Source organism: Hippocampus zosterae, chromosome 1 (genome assembly GCF_025434085.1).
Source record: "Hippocampus zosterae strain Florida chromosome 1, ASM2543408v3, whole genome shotgun sequence".
Taxonomy (NCBI): Eukaryota; Metazoa; Chordata; class Actinopteri; order Syngnathiformes; family Syngnathidae; genus Hippocampus; species Hippocampus zosterae.
In genome coordinates this window covers 12696940-12718507 of record NC_067451.1, presented here as the reverse complement: position 1 = coordinate 12718507, position 21568 = coordinate 12696940, and the positions used below count along the sequence as shown (strand labels likewise).

Here is a 21568-nt window from a genome sequence, read left to right as displayed (position 1 = left end):
TATTTTGACAGCATTGCTAAAGCAAAAATCTAACAATCAGCAATACTGACTATTTTCAAGAAATGCTCAATTAATAACATGTTTTTCTTCATTTCACACATCAATTGGACCAGCATTATCCACACACACACACGCCAAACAGGTTAATCTAGTACAGCACTGTTATCATCCACCCAGAGGTATTTACTCACCTTGTTGCTGTTTAAGATTATTGAAAAAACAAAACATATTGACCAATCATTTTGTTTTCTTTCTACGTTAAGGAATACCAACACTGTATTCGTGAACAGCATATAAAAATCTTTCCAACAAGCAAAAAGAGAAAAAGAAATGTGGTTTCCAGTCCGTCGCAGAAAAGCATACCAAGAATATGTAAATAAAAGTATTCATATTAAAACAAGACCAATTACAACACACATCACTTCACTTAGTTTGATTGTGAAATTTACATTGAAATTTGCGTTGAATAAAAATGTGTCAAGATAATCAAATGAGTTTGGACGGGGTGGGATAATGAAAAGCAGATGAAACCGGCCGTGTAACATTGTTTCCTTTCTAGTAAGCGGACGCATTAAAAAAAATGCTGTTTTTTTTAAAGAAATCACTGGATTTATAGACAGATGACCTATCATAGCCACGCCAAATAATTACATAAATGAGAAAGAAATATGTTCGGGAATGTGGATGTGAGCCCATAGCATCCTTAGGCGTGCCTCTGGTTTTGTTGCTGACATTTTCCCCCACCTAACTTGAATAATTAGCATCCATTAGGAATAGTGTTTACCTTATGCTAGGACTCACAGTCATTGAAGACCTGGTCTCATATTTTCTCATCCGTTTAAGTAATCCAATGTGGTGTACAGCTGAGAGAATATGAGAGGGCATGCATGAATCTGATTGCAAGTCATGTGTACATTCACAAAAACAAATTCAGTTGTGAAGATATACTTTGTACTTCCACCTTTCCTCGACTCCACTATTGCAAATATTCTCCGAAATTTCATTGAGGGTAACAGTTTGAGATGATTCAAAACAGAATTTCTTTAGTCAATGTGAGGAGGAACTGAAGTAACTCACAACTGTAAGTGACCAGAGATCGATAGATGAGAAGGGGCATCACATCCATGAGGAATGTGGGTGTTTCAGTGTGTGCTGTCTGCCGACATCTATTTTCAACAAGTGGTAGCCAGGGATTGGTGTATAGGAGGCTGGAAACAGCGAACATGCTCCACAGTTGAACTGTCTGTTTCAACGGCCTTCATGTACTTGTTCAGGATAGCAAATATTTCATTGTTAAGGATCTGGTACTTCCTGATGCGGTCTGCCATCTTCTTCAGTGGCTGTGAAGAAGAGAATAGTGAACACGTGAATGGCGGTTAATCAAGCAACTGGACAACGTTGAAGACTAAAACCATGTGGTCAGTACTTAATTTCTGCGGCAGTTACAGTGCACTCACCACATTTTTGATGATCTCATCCTTGCCATCTTGTCTTTGGACTTTGAGTAGGTGGTAGCAAAAGTCAAAGAGATCAAAACGACGCTGTTGTCCCAACAGAACAATGACAGCACAGCCGGCCCAGTTCAGGCCATCACCAAAGCACTGCCTAAAGGTCAAAGCACATATGTCATGCTACACTTATGATTTACTGTCATTAATTACAATTGTGTGTGTTAAGAGTATTCCAAAAGTAAAAAAATAATCATTGCTGCAGGCCAGTTGAGGCAGTAATGCTCCTACTACTTTACTCCTACAAATAGTTTCACAAATAGTTCAGTACTTATTGCAAGTATTTTTTTTACCTCGTGGTAACCAGACAACTAGTGTTAGTCTTATCCCCAGACAAGTCACCTGCTTGAATCGATTCAAAGTGCCCCGCTGGAATTTTTAAGTCGTCAGTGATTCAATTAACTCTTACTGCCACTTAGGTTTCTGTTTATATCCTTTTGCACACATCCGACTGCACCATTTTTGACTGGCTTCTTAGTCACTTTTGATACATCACTGGATAAAATAAATGCCAGCCATTATACCTTAGTATCATGATGCAACTCAGTGTGTCAATGTACAGCACCTAATTTCAGACGAGTAAGTGTTAGGTTACTTTGTCTTTACTTTATTTGGGCACAGATACAAATTGGCATTATTTGATGAAAATTGAATTTTCTGCAGCCACGGTAAAAATACTTTTCATAACATTTTTAAGGAACCAGTTTAAGCAAGTCAGTGGCTCTCAAGGCTCGAAGGAGTGAGGTTTTCACTAATGTACACTCGCGCGGGTGGCATCATTGCCCCATATTGTTTTTATTTCACAGATCACAACGCTGTGTGTATATTGTTTTTCTTGTAATTTTTTTTTCATGATTGAGTTTTGTCTTTGCTTGCGCGCCGCCTGCGTGTGATGTGGAAATTACATTCTCAACGTTGAATGGCTGCCGCCGACGGACTGGGCCCACGTGGGCCGGCGTGAAATACTGATGGCACCTCCCTAACAGATTGATGATGCCGACCTCTGGTATCCAACATACATAAATCTGGTGTTACTCACTCTGCTGTGAACTCGTGAGTGCCCACTGGAATGCAATACACAAACTGCATTGCACTCCAGAGGCGGTGGAACTCCATGCACTCATCGACATGCATGACACCATTGGTGGGAGGAGGCCCGCGCCACACTCCGTCTTGCAAGAAGCTGCGGATACGCGTCAAGATGACCTCAAACATGGAAAGGCCACAGCACAGGCGTTCTTTGGTCAGCAAATCTCCCTCACGTGCAATAGCAATTTGCTACCAGAAAGACAAAACAGTTAAATAACATACATTCAACTGTAATTAAATAAAAGAGAGATGGGTTTGCACGAGCAGAAAAATACCTGAGGGGTTCCCAGCCTTTCAATCAGAGGCACCAGGTGGAGAGGGGCGTACTTTGCTTCCAGTCTTTTCATCCTCACTTCCAGACGCTCTCCCTCTTCACGTCACATAAACATTTTTCATGTCAAAAAACAAATCACCCATTCAATTTGAATGATTTCTAACCAAATATACCTTTGATGTATACTCTTGGGAGAATGTTTTGGAAGGGGGCAGCATGAAGAAGGTCACACACTTCCTCCTGTGACTAATATTAAAACAAAGTATACAGGATAAAATAGTATGGATGGGCTGTGATGCTTCAAAACATTTTAAGACTTCTCGAGCATGCAGGTAAGCCATGAAGTGATGTTAATTTCTCATTCATCCATCATACTCTCCAATCCATAGTTTGTGCATGCTGTGTCAGTAAGATGTCTACTTATGTGAGAAATTTAATGCCCCTCACATGTTTTGTTTGTTTTGTTTGTTTTTTTTTGGGGGGGGGGGGCAGTTAAGACAATAATAACATTTGGGCGTCAGTATCACTGTCGGGTTAGCAGTGAAAATGAAAGAATATGGAATAAGTTGATGCGAGAAGGCCTGGCACACAAGCTGAGTTCTAGTTCATCCTAAAATGTTTTTGATTGGGTTACGGTCAGAACTCTCAGGTTCTTCCAACGCAAGTACGTTATGGACCTTGCTGCGTGCACTAGGAGACAGTAATAATGGAGCACAAAAGGCCTTCCCAAAAAGTTGTGATAATGGAACTATCTAAACTGTTTTGTAAGATTAATAATTTATTTCGGCAAATCAGGGTCATAACCTTTCCGCATATTTTAAGATCAAATCAACTGTTACTCTTCTTTTAGCATGTGATGGCATTTATTGAAGGTGCACAAGCTTGAATGAAATGAAACACTAATGTTAAATAATTTCCAAGTGTGTGCACAGGAGGAGCCATGCAGTAATACTAGCAGGTCACATGCCTCTATGTACAGAACATATGTTAAATTAAAACGGGATATCCACAGATGTCGCCTATGTAAAAAAGGTTAGTGTTTGATGTAAAAATGAGATGTTATGCAAACAAGAAACATGCACCTAGAATCATAATACATGTTCATCACGTGACTGCAAAAGCAAGCTTCCAACAATGTGACACAATTTCCTCCGTGGATGAAAAGCACATTGGGATTCTTATACAGTAGCTTGTTATTGTTTTATGAATCTGTCTTTAGATTTCAGTTAATGCCACATCTGTTTTTTCTAGGCCTGATGTGATATAAAACCGTGTCATGCAAACACAGAAATAGAAAGAGAATAATGCAAGCCAAAGCAAAACGAGAGAAACGGAAAGAGAGAAATCATATCAATGTTATTTAGACGGCAATGAACAAAACCCATGTCCTTACCACCTGTGGTTGATGCCAGCGTGTAATGAGAAATAGAATCATAGTTTCAAGATTAAACTCACTGGGGCACTCAGACTGGGGCCTGAAAGACTCTGTGATAGCTGATTTAGAGGACATTTTCAATCAGGCTGAAAACTTTAGACTCCCACACAAATGAGACAACACATTCGCAGTCCTTCGGGGTATCTCATTATACCAGCTTAAACTGTCATCTCAACAGCAGAATCGTGATCTTACCAGAGCTTGCTCGATGAGCAGGCAGAAGAGAATGGCGTTCCCCACCTCCCTTAAGCTCTGGAAGACATCTGTCTTGAGCTCAGCGTACTCGATTATATCCTTGAGTTGATGGTGGAAGAACTCCAAGATCCCTACAATTAAAAGAGGATGGAAATCTTGCTGTCCACTCAATATTTTTATGACATAAATTACAAATCCCCCCAGAATAAATATTTTATAAAAACAAATGGGTTGTTTGGTACGATAAAGTGCATCCATACAACTAATAATCAAAGATTGAATGATGTCAGAGGATTTGATGACCCACACTGTGTCCAAGCATCAGGCCCTTGCAGTTGAGGATGAGAGAGGATAACTGAGGGTAGTAAGATTTCAAACGAGTAAGTCGGGTCAGAAGTTGTGGTACAAAACGTTGGTAATTTTCCCAGTGTGGGACAAATAAAGGATATCTTAATCTTAATCTAAGGATTACTAAACCCTTCTCATAGCTGTAGCCCAGCTGCCAAAAGTCTGATCTGAATTTGCAGGTCAAGTCAAGATGCCAGGAGGTCATTGACTGAATTGGATGCAAAGTGGTGTGCCTTTTACGGTATACATGCCAAACTATTTTTACCTTCCAGTGATGTCATTGAATCACTCACCCGGAGAGCCGTATTCATGGCGGGGTAGGCGGCAGATTTTGGGCATGACTTCAATGAGTGTTTTTACATACTGCAAGATGGTGCCCTGTAACTGAGGGGACACAAACGTGAACCGCAAAGTCATATTGAGAGTCCACACACACAAAAAAAAGATGGTGGGGACATGCTCATGAGGGGGTAAATAACAATCAATACCAAGCTCTTGACAATCTTGAGCAGCTCCTCCATCACAACAGCAATGCCTTGGTAACCAAGAAGACGACAAATGGTCTTGAAGTGAGGTGGGCCAACAAAGTTCCTGTAGGAGCTGTATATGTGCGAGTAGGCAATGTTCAGAGGCTAAGAGGAAAAGAGGAGACAAAGAATCAGTGTCAGTCAGCAAACTACATAAAGTCTATTTCAACCTGAGTCATTAAACAATCTTTTTGAAAATGGAATTAAATGTGCATAAGACTAAGGCACACCTTGGAACCATACAGGTAATAAGGCTGCACATTAGCTGGCTTGTCTCTCTGGGGCTCCTGGGTGAAAGGAATAGCTGTGCGTACAAATCTGAAAATAAAACAAGCTTAAAACAGTTCAACGTTTTACCATTGAAATAACGCATATCTGCAAGCAAGGACAGACCGGTTGGTGGATCCGTTGTAGCAATAATTAGGGAGGAAATCGAAATTGAGCTCCCAAAAGACATGAAGCGTAATTCGACCGTAGGGAGCTGAGACGTTGTGATTGGCCTCACGGAACATGGCATCAAAGCTGTCCAAGGTCATGTGCTTGGACAGAAGCCGGTGGGTCAGTCTATTGATCTCCAGAAGCCACTCCAACTCCTGACCCAAGCGTGACACAAAGTGTTGCCTTTAAAATCGACATCGAATGCTGAGCTATTTCCCCGGGGTACGATATGCGATCTTTACCACAATAGAGGTTAGATCCTCGCTTTCAAAGCGGCTGATGGCATGGTCCAGAGACTTGTACATGGCAGCAGAGATCCTCTGGGTGATAAGACGGTTCAGGTCAATGGAGCGACCCAGAAGCTGTAGCGCACAGGAGGAACCGAGTGAATATAAATAAATTAGTCAAGTGCACAGTTATATATTCAAGTTGTGTTTAGTACCTGCACATGTCTCTGTTTAAGCAACGTCTCGTAGCGGTTAGAAGGAGGGTACGGTATAATCACCCCATAGTTTTTACACTCTGCACGGAAGCGCTTGTCAAGCAGTACACTTTGGTGGAGAAGAAAAAAACAAAACTCTTTTAATCGGTGCAAATTATTGTGCCGAATCAAACGGATTAGGACCAATTCACACGTCCTACCTTCCAGCCATCGCTTTATAGTACGCAAATATCTGGTCAGCCAACTTGTAGACAAACTGATCAAAGCAAAGGTTGACCTGTGAAGGAGTGAACACTTGTATTTCAAGAAATGGTCATAAAATTATGACATTTGAATTGAGGATACCATTAGACAATACCTCAGCCTCAATCTCATCATAGAGGAACTGCTTCTTGAACTTAGTAAGAGCATAGTAGCCACTGTCATTGTACAAATCCAGGGGATACAGCACATACCTAGCCAAATGAGGAAAGCATTAAACACAAAGCCTTTGGTTCAAAACCCAATCTGACTTGTTGAGGAAGTGGGACTCACTCCATCATTGACGGTTCCTTGGTCTCCAGGATGTGATCGGTGAGAATCCACGGCATGGACATCTCAATAGGGAACTGGATTCTGCGGCCCATGGTTAGCTCAAGGAAGAACTCTCTAAACCAGAGTTGGGACAGGTCACAACACTGCTGCAGGGCCTCTGGACAAAGGACATAACAAAGTGAGGTGTTTCTTCAAATAAATGCAGATTCATACACTTGAGTCATTTTGTTTATCATTAACAATACAATACAATACAATACAATACATGCTGATTTATATAGCGCTTTCACAACAGCGGCAGCTGTAACAAAGCGCTTTACAAAACAGTTAACATAAAGTAAAATAATAAACACAACACATAACATAAAACACGGACAGTCGTGCAGTCCTAACCACTTTTCCGTCACACGCTTTGTTGTTTGAAGCGGTTTGAGATGAAAGAGGAGAGAATCAAAGTTTCCTTTAACCAGTGGATCAGAGACGTCATGCTCAAAATGTGCACACGTCAGCTACAAGCTAAGTTTCAAAGTCAACAAGAAGCTGTAGCATCCATTGACGAAAAGAGATTGGTTCACTTCTCCTGTCCCATGGAAATCCATTTCAAGTCAAGTCAAGTCAAGTCAACAGTATTTATAGAGCACTTTCAAACAGCCATCGCTGCATACAAAGTGCTGTACATGGAGTGATTTAACATATACAATAAACAGTAAGACGAATCAGTAATAAGTAATAAGTAATAAGGCGGTAGAAAGCACCAAGCAGTAAAACCAATAGCAAATCTAAGTCATGCTGAGTCAAACGCCAAAGAATACAAGTGAGTTTTGAGGAGGGCTTTAAAGATGGGCAGCGAGGAGGCTTGCCGAATGTTCAGTGGGAGGTCATTCCAGAGAGATGGACCAGCAACAGAAAAGGCTCGATCCCCTCTGAGCCTCAGTTTAGTTCTTGGTACGTCTAGCAAAGACTGGTCCACAGACCTGAGGCGCCGGGCAGGGGTGTAGGGGCGTATGAGCTCAGAGAGGTAAGGTGGCGCGAGATTATTCAGAGATTTGAAAACAAAGAGGAGGATCTTAAAAATAATTCTAAAATGAATGGGGAGCCAGTGAAGGGATTTCAATTCCAAGCGGCGACTCACGGTTCCAAATACGCATCGGCGCTCTGCACCAACGCTCCTCTCTCCTCGTCCTCAACTTCAGCAGCCATCCATCCAGCCGCACCAACGCCAACTGTCCAACAGCGCTGACATAGCCACTGAACAAATCGGGGTTGTGAAAAATGCTGCCCATTACTGGCGCAAAAAACACAAGCGCCCCAGGTCTGTCCAGCACCGACAGTCAATGGCGCCGACATTCCTCCCAATCAAAATCTGTGCTGGTACAGGCGTGCTGCCGAGAAGGCGCAACCACCAAGCACAGATACTGCTCCTTTGACGAATGTCGTGGCCAAAAAGCGCTGAAAACAGTCCATATCAGGTCCACACAATGAAACAACAAACAACATGTGACAAAACAAAAGACAAAAACAGCAAAAAAGAACAAAAAAGCAAGGCTCTTGAAGAGCACTTGCTGAAGGCTGCCTCCTCGGGCGCCATCTTGGAAATATATACAAACCAAAAGGTGTACAAATAGAATAGCATAGTATACACAAGGGTAAAAATATTTAATGATATGTAGTTTTTCATTTCTTTGTTTTGAAAAATGAACAATTCAGTTACATAATAAGGGGTAGGACTAAATAAGTTATTTACTTCTTCCTACTCCTTTGAGCATATAACTGTGATGTGTGTTTTTTTTTCTCTTTTAACTATTTCTAATTTTCCTTTTATAATTTTGTTTGACCTTTCTCTGTTATTGCGTGTACTATATATGCTCAATAAAACAAACAAACAAACAATTTTCTGTAAAGCGCATTGTGAGAGCTGCAGCTGGAGTGAAAGTAAAGATGTATCGCATTTTATTGTATTCCTGCTCTTGTGGACCCACAAAGTCTTCACTAAAAGAATGCAGGGCATTTGTTGTTCAATACACCCGTTTTTAGGGTGTCACCACAATCTAGAAGTGGCAGAAAGTACTTAGCAATTTTGACCATCTTCCTTTTCCTTTTGACCATCTAACACATTGTGTTAGGTCAAATATGTCAGCTTTTTAGCCATACACACTTAATATACGAACATAGTGAGAAACAAAAGGAACGTAATGAAAATATGGTATGTCAGGAAGACTTTTTGCAACATTATGGGTCCTGTCTGTGCGAATTGTTTTCTATTCATACAGCAGAACATTTGCAAGGTCAGAAGTCAAAGACAAGAGGCTCTGACTCTCAATCCCAGGTCAAGTTCATCCCAAATGTGTTCAAGTCAAACCTGAAGTCACCAAATCATCCCACCGGAAGAAAATAAAAGCACCTTTCTCAAACAAGTGTCCAAAATGTATTGTCTGTCTAAAACGAATAAATCGAGATCCAGGGGGAACGAGGAGGCCTGATCAGCCCCTGATGGACTGATTAACTGATTAAGGACAAGGACCTCAACTGTTTTGCTCAATAAGGTCATTCATTGTCTATGCAGGGAGATTGTCCTCACCACTGAAGTTGAGCAAGTGTGTGAAGAAGAAGGACTGTTTGTGGAAGTCTTCTATGGCTACCACAATGGGTCCATCCAGACTGCTGCGCAGGGTCTTTTTAGAGCCACTCTTGTCTGCAATCAGTGACTCCAACATAGTGCGCACCATGTACAGCTGTAGGGAACACAAAGAGGGACCATGAAGAAGAAACGCTCGACAATTTAATGACATTGAAAACAAGAGCAACTCTATCGTGATACTATACTCAATACAATTTTAAGAGCGCAGTTCCGTGTTGTTGCTCCAATTCCAGTGATAACCATTAAGAAAATTAAAACCACCGGATTTTCACGACCATAGGGCGCACCGTATTAAAAGGCGTCAGTTACGGTACTATTCCGGTATTTAACATGTACACAAGACGCACTGTATTGTTGGACGCAGTCATGGTAAAACTAGGGGCATGCCTTCAGCGTCCTCTTTCACGCCCACCTTTCCCACTTTGACGTCCGCACGCTGTCCTTAGTTACGGCCGCCTTTCCTCTATATAAGCCGCATGTCGGCACAAAATCAGTCAGTGAAGCGGACGCCTCATCGAAGTGACACAATAGCACTGACAGATTTTGGAGCTCGGTGCAAAGACCAGGCGACCCGCATTATTAGACCACTTTGGGAGAATATGTAAGACTTTTAAGTGTATATTACGGTCGTGAATATACGATAAGCGTCATTTCCGATGAAGGGAATAATTTGTTGGACTTAATCATTTTGTACTGATGTAACTAAGGAAGTGTCTGCCAAGTGTATAGTATTTGCAAATTAACATACTTTGAGAGGAATGGCACACCAAAGCACTTTCACTTGTTGCCTGTCGTGTATTCATTTCGGTCCCTTTTGTTGACGATACCTTCAGTGAAACTTACTTGTGTGCTCGAAGGCCCCACAGCTCTCCGGGGCACCTTGATATCAAAACCGCCTTTGGGGTCCTTCTCCCCTCTCAGACATGGATCATTTGGCGGTTCCCTTGCTCCTTCCCAGTCACAAACGGTTTTTCGAATGGCTTGAAGAACGCTGAAGAGTCAGAAAATGGGTAGATAGATCCACACGGGACAACATGACATGCAGTCCATCAGATGTGCTTCTGAGCAAATGATCTGTATATACCTAATGAGGACATTCTTCTTCTTGCGCACGGCTTGGCGCAGAGGCTCTCTGAGGGTCATCTGGGCAAAGTCCTGAAGTGCTGCGTAGATGGTATTCCTGATAGCCTGATTAAACACGGACTCCATTCGGCCCATCAGGACCTGATTAACACAATGACATCAGAATGAGTACTAGCATCGCACTTATAGCGGGAAGAAAGTTTTGAAGCGGTATCAACAAAACACAAAAGATGGTTTATGTGTCAGAACCTGAGCAAATCCATATCTACTCTATACAAAAGGGCAAAAAGACCACACAAAAAACCGAAGCGGTCATTCGCACCTGAAGCCCTTTAATCATGGCAATCACTTCCACCAGCGCAAACTTCTCCTCACTGGTGTAATTATAACGTGTGGCTCGTTCATACTCCTCTGCTGTGCCCGGACAGTCCTTGTTACAAAATTTATCTGTGGGATGGACCAGCTTCCATGAGTACTGAAAGAGCCAGAAAGGGTGGATTATTTTGATGGTGCCTTTAAGAATACACAAACACTCACCGGCGACTTCTAACCCGTCAGGTACACACACGTACACAATCTTAATGAGCGACAATACAAGAGGAGATTCAAAAGGTACGACTCACAACTTCCATGACATGCGTGCTCCACTTGGACAACAACTGCAGACCCCTCAGTGAAAGGTCAAAAAGCTCTCTGTACTCCTCATCTGATTTCTGGCTGTCCAGGCCTGAGCCCGTCACCACTTCGCTGTTGCTATAGCGCGCCAGCTCAGAAATGAAGCGAATGTGGTCCTCTCTGATCTGGACCATCTGCTCACACAGGTTGTACTGTGGCGAAATACTGCTCTGGGTGCACGTCCACCTGTGTGCACAAGGGGGTGACGAGGAAGGGTTCATATGGTTCAAGAAGGAAGGAAACCTGTACATCTGAAAGTGTGTATTAATGGGTCTCTTACTTGGATTTGTTTTCCTCGTAGTGAGCACTTGTCTCAATGTAGCGGGACAACTCTATCTGCATGTCTCCAAATAGTGGCACCACTTGAAGCTTAAAAGCACAAGAAAGAAAGTCTCTTCTGATACGGTTGACTTTGGAAAGAGATAGATTGAAAAGTTCCAAGTCTTACTTTAAAGAATTTGTCAATCTTGCTAAGGTTGATCCTCTTTTTGGCATCCAGTTTGTAGATATTACTCACATTCCCATCCATCAGGTAAAGACCAAATCCCATCACCTGACACATACACATGTTGATTTAGGATGGAAAAAGACAACCTCCAACCTCAAGCACATGACTACAGTAAAACGGCTGGTAAGAAAGCATGAAATGTGTGTACCTTGAGAAGCATGTGTTTCTCACTCGGAGTCAAATACATCTTGTTCTCGTAATAATCGACACAGATGTTGACGATATCAGCCAAAAGTTCCTCGTAACCTGGAATCACTTCCAGCTGTTGGTGCAGGCACTACACAAACACAAAACAACAGAGAGAACATATAATATTCAAAGTTTGGAAATGGTCACTTACAATTCGACATGCCAACAGTTCTTTGCCTATAGAGTAGATACTTCCTAAGTCATTGGACAACCAGCTCTACCAACGAAGCCACGGTTTCCCAGCAAAACTAGAATGCCGTTATTGCCCTGCTGGTAGGTGGTGATACCAGCAAGAGTCCAGCTGACCACCAGAGATATCTGGTGGTCAGCGCCTGGCAGGGCAACAGCAACATGTTGGTCCTGCTGGGCCACTGTGGTTCGTTAGTGCAGATTGGGTGTTCGAATCTTGGCTTTATTTGTTCCGTTTTTGCTGCTGGTTTTGCTTGTGACACCAGCATGGACCAGCATGCTGCTGTTGCTCTGCTAGTCATTGCTGACACCAGCAAGACCAGGAAGAAAACACAATACAATTATACAGGCCAGGGCTGTTTTAATTTTTTATTGAATTGCATAGCAGTGAAGTTACACAATTTGGTGAGGATAATCCAAGGAGTAAATAAGGTAAACATATTAGCATGTAACAAACAAACCTGAGTGATCCTGTTGTGGTTGGCTAAGAACATGGACAGATTCTGAGATTCCTGGATGGATTGAGGGTCAGCCATCTTCCTCAGGAACTGAGCAGCCCTGAAGACAAAGAGAGCCTGACACATTAACCAGTGTCCCTTTTGGAAAAGCAAATGCAGCAATGAGAAAGGTTGCATTTTTGTATTGTACAGTACCTTTTGTAAGCAGAATGATCGTTCTTTACGCTACATTTCATGTTTTTCAGTTCGTCCAGGACAGCAAACATGTTGATAAATTTGCCCAGAGTGAGGAGATAGGCCTCAGAAACAAAGTCTTTCCTTCTCTCAGCATGGCAGAGGCGCTTCACTTCGCTACAGAAACGTTCTATAGCTTTCCGCTGAAGAAGAAAAACAAATTGAACCCCAAAACACATCAGTATTTGCTCTGATGCAAAGCAATAAATAGATGTTTAGATGTACAAACAGTACATCCTTTAGACACTCGTACCCTTGTACTAATTATCACATTAAAATGTCTTACTTGGAAGTACATAAACTTCATGAGCTTGGTGACTTCAGGCTCCAACACCTCCACTGTTTTCTCGTAGATCTCAACTCTGTTGGGTTGCTCATTGCATTTCACCTAATAAACACCAGAGGGCTCTATTACAGATCTTGCCATTCTAGCTCATACACTAAATGAATTGGAGCATTTAAAATTGAGCGTCAATTCAGGATCACAAGATAAATTGCAGCACTAAAAGAAGGAATGCTGATAATTACAGTAAAACATAAATACACCTTGTTTTGTGTTTTTTTTCAAAGTTTTCTTCGGTTTCTTGATGTTTAAGTTCGCGCTGCCACCCATTGAAAGGGGAACTTGTGGGTTGAACATGACAATATAACATACACCGCACTAGATTTCACAGTACAGTCAGTGAAGTAAAAATAAAGTGTGAGTCGATCAATCAACATTTATTTGTATCTGAATGTTACCTGTGGAATAGCTCGAGAGCAGCTTCTCCAAGTGTAAAGCATCACAGCATACTCATGTCCTTCCTCCAGCATTTCATTCTGCACAATGTGTAAAAGTAATAATCCGTTATTTCAACCATGTGAACAGTGTGTTCTTCAAGCAAAAAAAAAATGCTGGTCAATAATAAGCTGCTATTTTGATATTTTTGTTGTTGTTGTTTTATGTTGAGAGGGAAGAAATTTCATCTGTGCTGTATGTTAGACATACAGTACATTTGACAATACTATCCAATAAAATAAAATAAAAATGGAAACTTAAACAATGCTAATGACAATTACATTATCACGTTAACCAATACAGTCTCAAAAATAATGAAAAACAACATGAATTTTTCAAACCAGAAGAACATTTGAGCAATTGTTTTGTGAGTTGCACAGATCATTTTGACAAGTTATTGTTGAGAATTTTATTGAGTGCAGGTTTGTATTAAATTTACAATGTCTTCACAGAATAGTACGTTCCCCTCAGATGAGCAACTTGTTCCATTATGAATGGGCACTTATTAATATTGCAGCAGGGGAACATTCCATTCGGAAATTACTTCCATTCAGAAATAGGTGAGACACATTTCTCAATACCACTTGTTCCATCGTCCTAAAATAGACGAGCTTCAGCCAAAGTGGGACTTCTTGATGAAATAGACTTGAATAAAGCACAGCTTCCCCTATTTGTAAGTCGAGTCACATAAGTCCCCCTCACAACATCATTCATGGAGGAGGAAGTTGAGTGGAACTTTGCTCTGTCGTAATTTTTGGCTGGACCAACAACCAAACAGTTGGCCATACTAATTATGATGGCAGACCAGTCGTAACGAACCATTTGAAAATATAAAAAAGGTCTCACCATGCTGGAGTGGACTGTAGCTTGCTCAATATAACGAGCAATGCCAGTCACAAATGCATTCCTATCTTCAAAGTTGGTATCAAAATTGGCCTTGAGAAGAAGGGAGAGATTAGTGAGGACAGGACACTAGCTGGACAGATGAGAGTGTAGGTGGGTTTGTACCTGGTACATAATGGAGGAGGGAGGGGGTTCAATGCATGGCTGCTGGTCTGGGAGGGGCAGCTCCTCCAGCAGGTCCACATTGGACAGGGCATCTTCAAGCGTCACGTGGGTCGTCATGGTTACAATGCCTCAATCACACCACACTGAAGTCTGAATGATGAAAGGAGAACATGAGATGATTACCATTAAATAGCCAGTGGATGAGTGATGCTACTAAAGGGAAGGAGATTTATTATGCATTTTGCTTCCTATATCTGTGATATGCTTTAGTCAAAATACCCCAAGCAACAACCAAACAATGCAGGATACGGCTTTTGTTACCATGACAACCAGAGCCGGGGGTGAGGGGGGGGGTCGCTCAGGAGTGGAACGAGGCAAGCCGCTTCGACTTACGAAAGCACAGCCCAGAGTGTGGAAAGAGTGCCCGTGGAGATAAAAACATAGTCACTCATGAAGGCAGCACTAGTTCATGAGTTAACATTAATAAGAATGAGTGCGTGAATCTGTGCATGTGTTTAGTACAAGAACAGTACTTTTTGACTTTTTTCACATTTTGAACCATGCATCTTTTAATACGATGCTGGTTATTTGTGAATTTGTACTGACAAGCTTCTAGCTGCCAATAGATTTACTCATATTCTTGTCACATTTGTCCAATGAAATTAACGAATACATCACGTTGGACCATTGAAACTGTCCCGAGTCCGCTCTCATACTGAACAGTAATCAGCCATTTGCGTTTGGAGTGGGCACACGGGAGGAGCTGGCTGCAGCATTACAGGAGTGTGAGTGTGGCTCTGTAGGGCGAATGTAGAAACTATATAGTACATATTCATTCATTCATTCATCTTCCTAACCGCTTGATCCTCACTAGGGTCGCGGGGGATGCTGGAGCCTATCCCAGCTGTCTCCGGGCAGTAGGCGGGGTACACCCTGAATCGGTTGCCAGCCAATCGCAGGGCACACAGAGACGAACAACCATCCACGCTCACACTCACAACTAGGGACAATTTAGAGTGTTCAATCAGCCTGCCATGCATATTTTTGGAATGTGGGAGGAAACCGGAGCACCCGGAGAAAACCCACTCAGGCCCGGGGAGAACATGCAAACTCCACACAGGGAGGCCGGAGCTGGAATCGAACCCGGTACCTCTGCACTGCGAAGCCGACGTGCTAACCACTGGACTACCGGGCCGCCATATAGTACATAGTAAAGCAAAAATAAGCATCTAGAGTTGAGTTTGAGCCTGGGGAACGAGTGCCATAAATACATCCATCTGTGTAGCGCGACCCCCGTCTCTCTGTTGTTTGTTTGGAGACTGACTACCACCATTGCTAGTAACTGACTAAAAGGATAGCAATTTCGACCATGGACCTCACGGACTTATGTAGAGGTTTTTACATTCCCTGCATTTCCCCAATAGGAAACAAACAGGTTTCCAAAGGCTGCTTTGCTGCGTACTGAAGCTCGTCAGTGAATTGGCATTGTATGACAAGAAGAGATACTGAGAAAGGTTCTGGAACGCTACTCGGTAGCTAGCTGAATTCTGCATTGTTAGGGGAGGGGGACAGCCGGGCATCTACCGGTGTTTCAGGAAAATAGAAGTGTTCAAGTGTGTGCCCTCCATGTCCCAAGTTATAGCATTGAGACCTGCAGCTAATAATACCAAGTGGGCAGTGTATGCACATTTGTATTTATGGCTAAATTTAGCTTTTGTGGCTTTTAATCAGGTGCATTTTGTAGACCAGAAATGACCAGGTATGTCAATTCGTCATCTGAACCCCTTTGTCTTTGTCATTGCACCTCCATCTGTACCATCTCCCTTTTCAATACACATTCTCATCAATAAAATTCTAAACTAAGCAGCAAACATCTTGTGTTTGTCTCAGAAAATCTACATGAAGAAATTCAATGAGAAATATGGGAAGCGCTGTGACACGTGTCCATTGAAAATGGAGTTGGTGTACTATGTACTGTCTGTTGCACATTGTTATGCATGTACAATCACATGAGACATGGGGAGATATTTAATGTATGTAAATCACCATCTTGATCGCTACTAGAAATGTAGTGCTACTCTTAAGAAAGTGCAGCAAGTCTTTGCCCTCTTTTTGTCATGACAATCACCAGCACAACTGCAGCAGCATGTATAAGCTCTTAATGCCCATTATTGGTCTTTGGAAAATGTGTGTTTACATCAGACCGGGCAGACAAAGTTGACAGGGCCAATAATCGGCTTAATATGCAGAGCCGGAAGCGAAAAGATGAGTGTGGAAAAGAAATGTGCCAGCATAAACTATGTGTGACTCTTCTCTGACTCTGAGTTTATCCTTGTGCAATGGTACAAAGTACTGCAAAACATTACTGTGTTTAACTGGTACAGTATTCATTCATCGATTTAATAAACTCATCCATCCATCCATTTTCAACACTGCTAATCATGGACAGGGTCGTGGTGAGTTGCTGGAGTTTTTCCCATCTGACTTCGAGCAGAAGGCAGACTACACCCTGAACTAGTCGCCAGTCAGTCGCAGGGCACATATACAGATATGAAAATTCACACCGACATTCTCACCGTGACTGAGTGGGAACCGAACACATGCTGCCCGCACATAAGTCAGGCGAGTCTCCCACTACACCATCAGCGACCCTTAATAAACTCAAATGTAGGTCCATATTTGTTTTCATTTGTGTTAGATACAAAGTTATAACGTAGTTGTTCCAAATATACAGTAACAATGTGATGTGAACATACAATTACATATGCTGCACATGTATTTATATTACAGTATAAAATGCAAATAAGTAAAATATTTAACTATATTAATCGAAGGTAATTCTGAGAACTGCCATGTTGTTCAAAAACACAATGTGGACTGCAGCAACTATGAGTGTATTAACAATCCCAATGTTAAAAATAAAACAATTTTCCTTAGTAGGTGACGTACAGATGCTGAGTACCCCCACTAATCATCAGTCTTAGGGGCCGTGCTCTCCTGCGAACAGCAAAAAAAAAAACATTGACATTGATTGACTGTCTTTAGGGCGCCTCTACACATGAAAGCATCAACCAGTGAACATGTACGAGGAAGGGACTCTGTAAAAAAAAACAGCTAAACGAAACAATGAGAAACCAAGAAGATAGCATGGACAACATCCTTTAACAATAGTAATAAAAATACTGCATTATTAAATTAATAGCTCTCTGAGAATGAAAATAAAAAATATACCTGTATATCATTACTAACAAGGATGTTTATCTGTTGTGCAGAGAACTGTGGCCGGTGTCTGTTATCATGCACTCATCAAGAGGACACAGACTGAGTGAAAGTGTGTCAAGTGTAGGGTGGCACGACTGAATGGAATCCCCTGCCTCGGGGTTGACTTTGTTACATTGATTCATGCTCACCAAACAAAACCAATGTAGAGCATGTCAAAACCCATGTTCCAGCAAAGTCTGTGAAATGTACTGCATCGGACGTTGGCTAGTGTCACCTGACCACATGAATGACATGTTTTTATTTGAGACCATGAACAATTGACACCACAGGCTTGTGCGAAAACAAGCCTGGTTCACGTGACCAACCTTCCCAAGTAGGAGAAGGAATGAGGGCAAATCAAATCGCAATCATCATGTTATGTAAAGGAAGTAAATACGAGCAGACAACATTGACCATAAAAACGAGCATTTATGTGTGTTTGGCTAGTTTTGTTTTGTGCCTGGAATTCAAACCAAGTCTTCTTCCATGACTCTTTCTTTGAAATACTGCCATTGGTCAACCAAACGCAAAAGATTAAAAAATATGTTCCCTCGCAAAGATTGCGAGATAACGCATTTGTGTTGTTGTTGGGTTTTTTGTTGTTGTTTTTTTTTGCTTCAATGTCACCTTACAGTCTCCGTATTAAGGTATATTCTAAGAATATGTTTTTGCTTGTCGTTGTTGTTTACAATAGTGGAGCGCAGTACTAAATCAGAGTGACTCTTTTGTTGGTGTATTTTTGCATATTTTTAAGCAACATGATTGGTGCTAAATATTAGAAACATGAGATGCAAAGCTGTTGTATTTTAGCATCTTAACACCAAATTGTTTCATTTTGATCAATAATTTCCTGTGATGGAATTTTAAACATGCACAACATTTTTCTAATGTGATTTTTATAACACAATCAATGTGTGGTTTTGCTCTAGAATTGGATGTGATGATGATGTTTAGAACACCAATGAATATAACATGCCAAGTTTGAAGGGTTAAAAACGATGGGCTTGCCATTTGAAGCTAAATAGATGGTTAAATGGACAATTTTTGTGTGGTGATATTAAGAAAGTAAAACATTACAAATATGGATTATGTAGTTTTTTCCTAATCCACCGCAAACTACTACTACAACCACATTCATTTAAAAATTGTTAATTTGTTCTTGAACAGTGGCAATCCAAACAGAGCCTTTTATTTGATGTAAAGTACAATATTTGACGCTTCTCTTTCACAAGGTGTTATTTGATAGTGTCGACATAGGCAATGAAGTGTCCAGATGGTAGAAAGATAATAATGCAATTGTGTAGTTGTATGTAGTATGTAGTAGTTGGTACTGATTTTTGTATGAGTCTTTTGAGGGAAATTTTCGGTGTCTGGAAGGACATTTGGTGAAGAATGGGGTCAATTACAAATGATGACATCACGGCTTTGGGTGAGGGGCTGAATTACACATTCACACAGCAGTCAGGTTCCAACCACGCAGAAGTCACACGAGATATACATGGTGGGAGCCTGCGCGGGGATCGCCTGAGTTCGTTGGAAATTGTTAATTTGGATGTGAAGCAGAAGCAGGCGAATAGTGGATGTCATTTGAGCATCAGTCACAGGCCCGCAGGCGTGTCACCATGAGAGCAGAGGAGCTTCTCCAATGTTGACACCTCGCTCACTCTCACATGCACGCTGAACCTACTTACACAAAACGAGGAGTCATATATCAAACGACTATTTTATGCAACACCATGGCAGTTTTTCCTCCTTGTGAGAAGGGGGTGGGGGAGCGTGTGGCCTGCATCACTCATCGATGCACTTGCTACGCTCGCATCACCCCACCCATCTCAACAGCTACGATGCCGCTGGAAGCTAACGGGAATCCCGTGTGTGGGGGGAAATGAAAAAGAACCGCCTCACTCTCAACAACGCCCAACGACCTTTAATGCACTAAATGTGTAAGCGCTGATAAATACCGATAATGATGCACTATGTGAGCAGGAAGTGAGGCAGAAAGCGAGCGCACATCACCAGCGACCACACGTTCATCTTCGAGGTTCCATCCATCGCCAAGTCGGCACGTACCTGCAAATCTCATGTCCGTCCGACAACACGGGTGGACGGACGGACAGTGCAACGCCGATCCGACCTCTTTACAGCCTTGAGCACGTCTTCAGAGTCGACGGGTGCTCTAGTTTTGCCCCGGTGCCGAACCAGCTCTAATCCACCCCACACAAAGAGCAGAAAATGGCTGCAAGTGCAGTTTCTTAAAGGGGCAGTCACACTGGCGCCGACATGATCAGGATGACAATGAGGCAAACGTGATGCTTTTCGCGGTCATTCGTGTCCACAAGCATCCATCAGCCATACGGCTTATAATCACCATTTGTTATGTTTTAATAAACGAGCGTCATACACACGCACACACCCAAACCCACACACACACACACACACACACGCACACACACATACACGCACGCACGCACACACGCACCCACGCACACACACACAGACACGCACGCAGACACACACCCACGCACACACACACGCACACACGCACACACGCACACACACACGCATGCACACGCACACACACACCCGCAGACGCACGCACACACGTGCACACGTGCACACACATTCACACACATTCACACACATGCACACACGTGTACACGCATACATACGCGCGCACGCACGCGTACACGCACACACTCAAACACACATTGTATAGCATTTTAAGTCAAGTCAAGTCAAGTCAACAGTATTTATAGAGCACTTTCAAACAGCCATCGCTGCATACAAAGTGCTGTACATGGAGCGATTTAACATACACAATAAACAGTAAGACGAAAAGGTAATAAAGGCGGTAGAAAGCACCAAGCAGTAAAATCATGCTGAGTCGAACGCCAAAGAATAGAAAGTTTTTTTTAAATATTTTATATATATATATATATATATATATATATATATATATATATATATATATTATATTTATATTATATTTATATATTATATATTATTATAATAAAAATATTATATATATATAATATTTTTAATAATTAAATGTTCGATATAGTGTATAGTGCTTGAATTGCCATTAGTAGAAGAGAATTGAGATGATAGTAGTTACTTATATATAAAATAAAAAAAGAGACAATGTATACTTCCGGAGATAAATTCCTTGTGTATTTTTCATACTTGACCAATAAAGATGATTCTGATTCTTTTTCTGAAATCACTAACGAGACTGAAATGTACACATGCAAATGTTTCCTATTACAATACCAGTTTTAATAACTTTTCAGCACACAAAATAGTTTCCCTCTTTTATTTATTTAAATTGAACTCGCAACTGAGAAGAAAATTAGGTTGCGAGTCATGTTTTTAAGAGCTAGCTCAAATTGGCTCAATTTTTCAGCTATTTTCTGGTACATTTAATGCCGTGAACTGGCAAACTAAAAATAAAAATGTTCAAATAATAACGACCGAAGAAATACACTTGACGTGTGCGTGTGTTTGTGTGTGTGCGCGTGTGTGTGTGCTTGTGTGTGTGTGCGTGCGTGTGTGTGTGTGCGTGTGCGCGCGTGCGTGTGTGTGTGTGTGTGTGTGTGTGTGTGTGTGTGTGTTTGTGTGTGTGTGTTTGTGTGTGTAAATTCAAAAAATAATTTTAGAACGCCAGAAGCTTGCAGCTTTTCAGATGGCAGAGGACACGGTTGCGATAAGCTATTCTTGTAGCAGACAATTTTAAACAATTTTCTTGAATAAGACAGTG

The 21568-nt window shown here is 41.7% G+C and overlaps 1 protein-coding gene across 2 annotated transcripts; it reads right to left on the bottom strand.

Moving 5' to 3' along the window:
• Positions 1–584: 584 nt before the first annotated feature.
• cyfip2 (cytoplasmic FMR1 interacting protein 2) lies at positions 585–20072 on the bottom strand. Of its 2 annotated transcripts, XM_052057493.1 has the most exons (30): positions 19882–20066; positions 14551–14700; positions 14389–14478; positions 13506–13583; positions 13051–13152; positions 12726–12907; positions 12534–12630; positions 11843–11971; positions 11635–11739; positions 11467–11555; positions 11135–11372; positions 10834–10986; positions 10513–10652; positions 10272–10419; positions 9369–9522; positions 6791–6947; positions 6615–6711; positions 6457–6533; positions 6257–6365; positions 6057–6176; positions 5770–5969; positions 5607–5694; positions 5338–5481; positions 5143–5233; positions 4502–4632; positions 3045–3117; positions 2873–2967; positions 2548–2786; positions 1458–1605; positions 585–1340 (listed from the first exon to the last, which is right to left on the bottom strand). In XM_052057493.1, exons 2-30 carry the CDS (start codon positions 14665–14667, stop codon positions 1173–1175), a joined length of 3759 nt encoding a protein of 1252 aa, XP_051913453.1. In that variant the 5' UTR covers positions 14668–14700; positions 19882–20066; the 3' UTR covers positions 585–1172. The 2 variants fall into 2 exon arrangements, with proteins under 2 accessions (XP_051913453.1, XP_051913461.1); XM_052057501.1 differs by lacking the exons at positions 585–1340; positions 1458–1605; positions 2548–2786; positions 2873–2967; positions 3045–3117 and adding an exon at positions 3327–4267 and having other exon boundaries at positions 19882–20072.
• Between the last annotated feature and the right edge of the window lie 1496 nt (positions 20073–21568).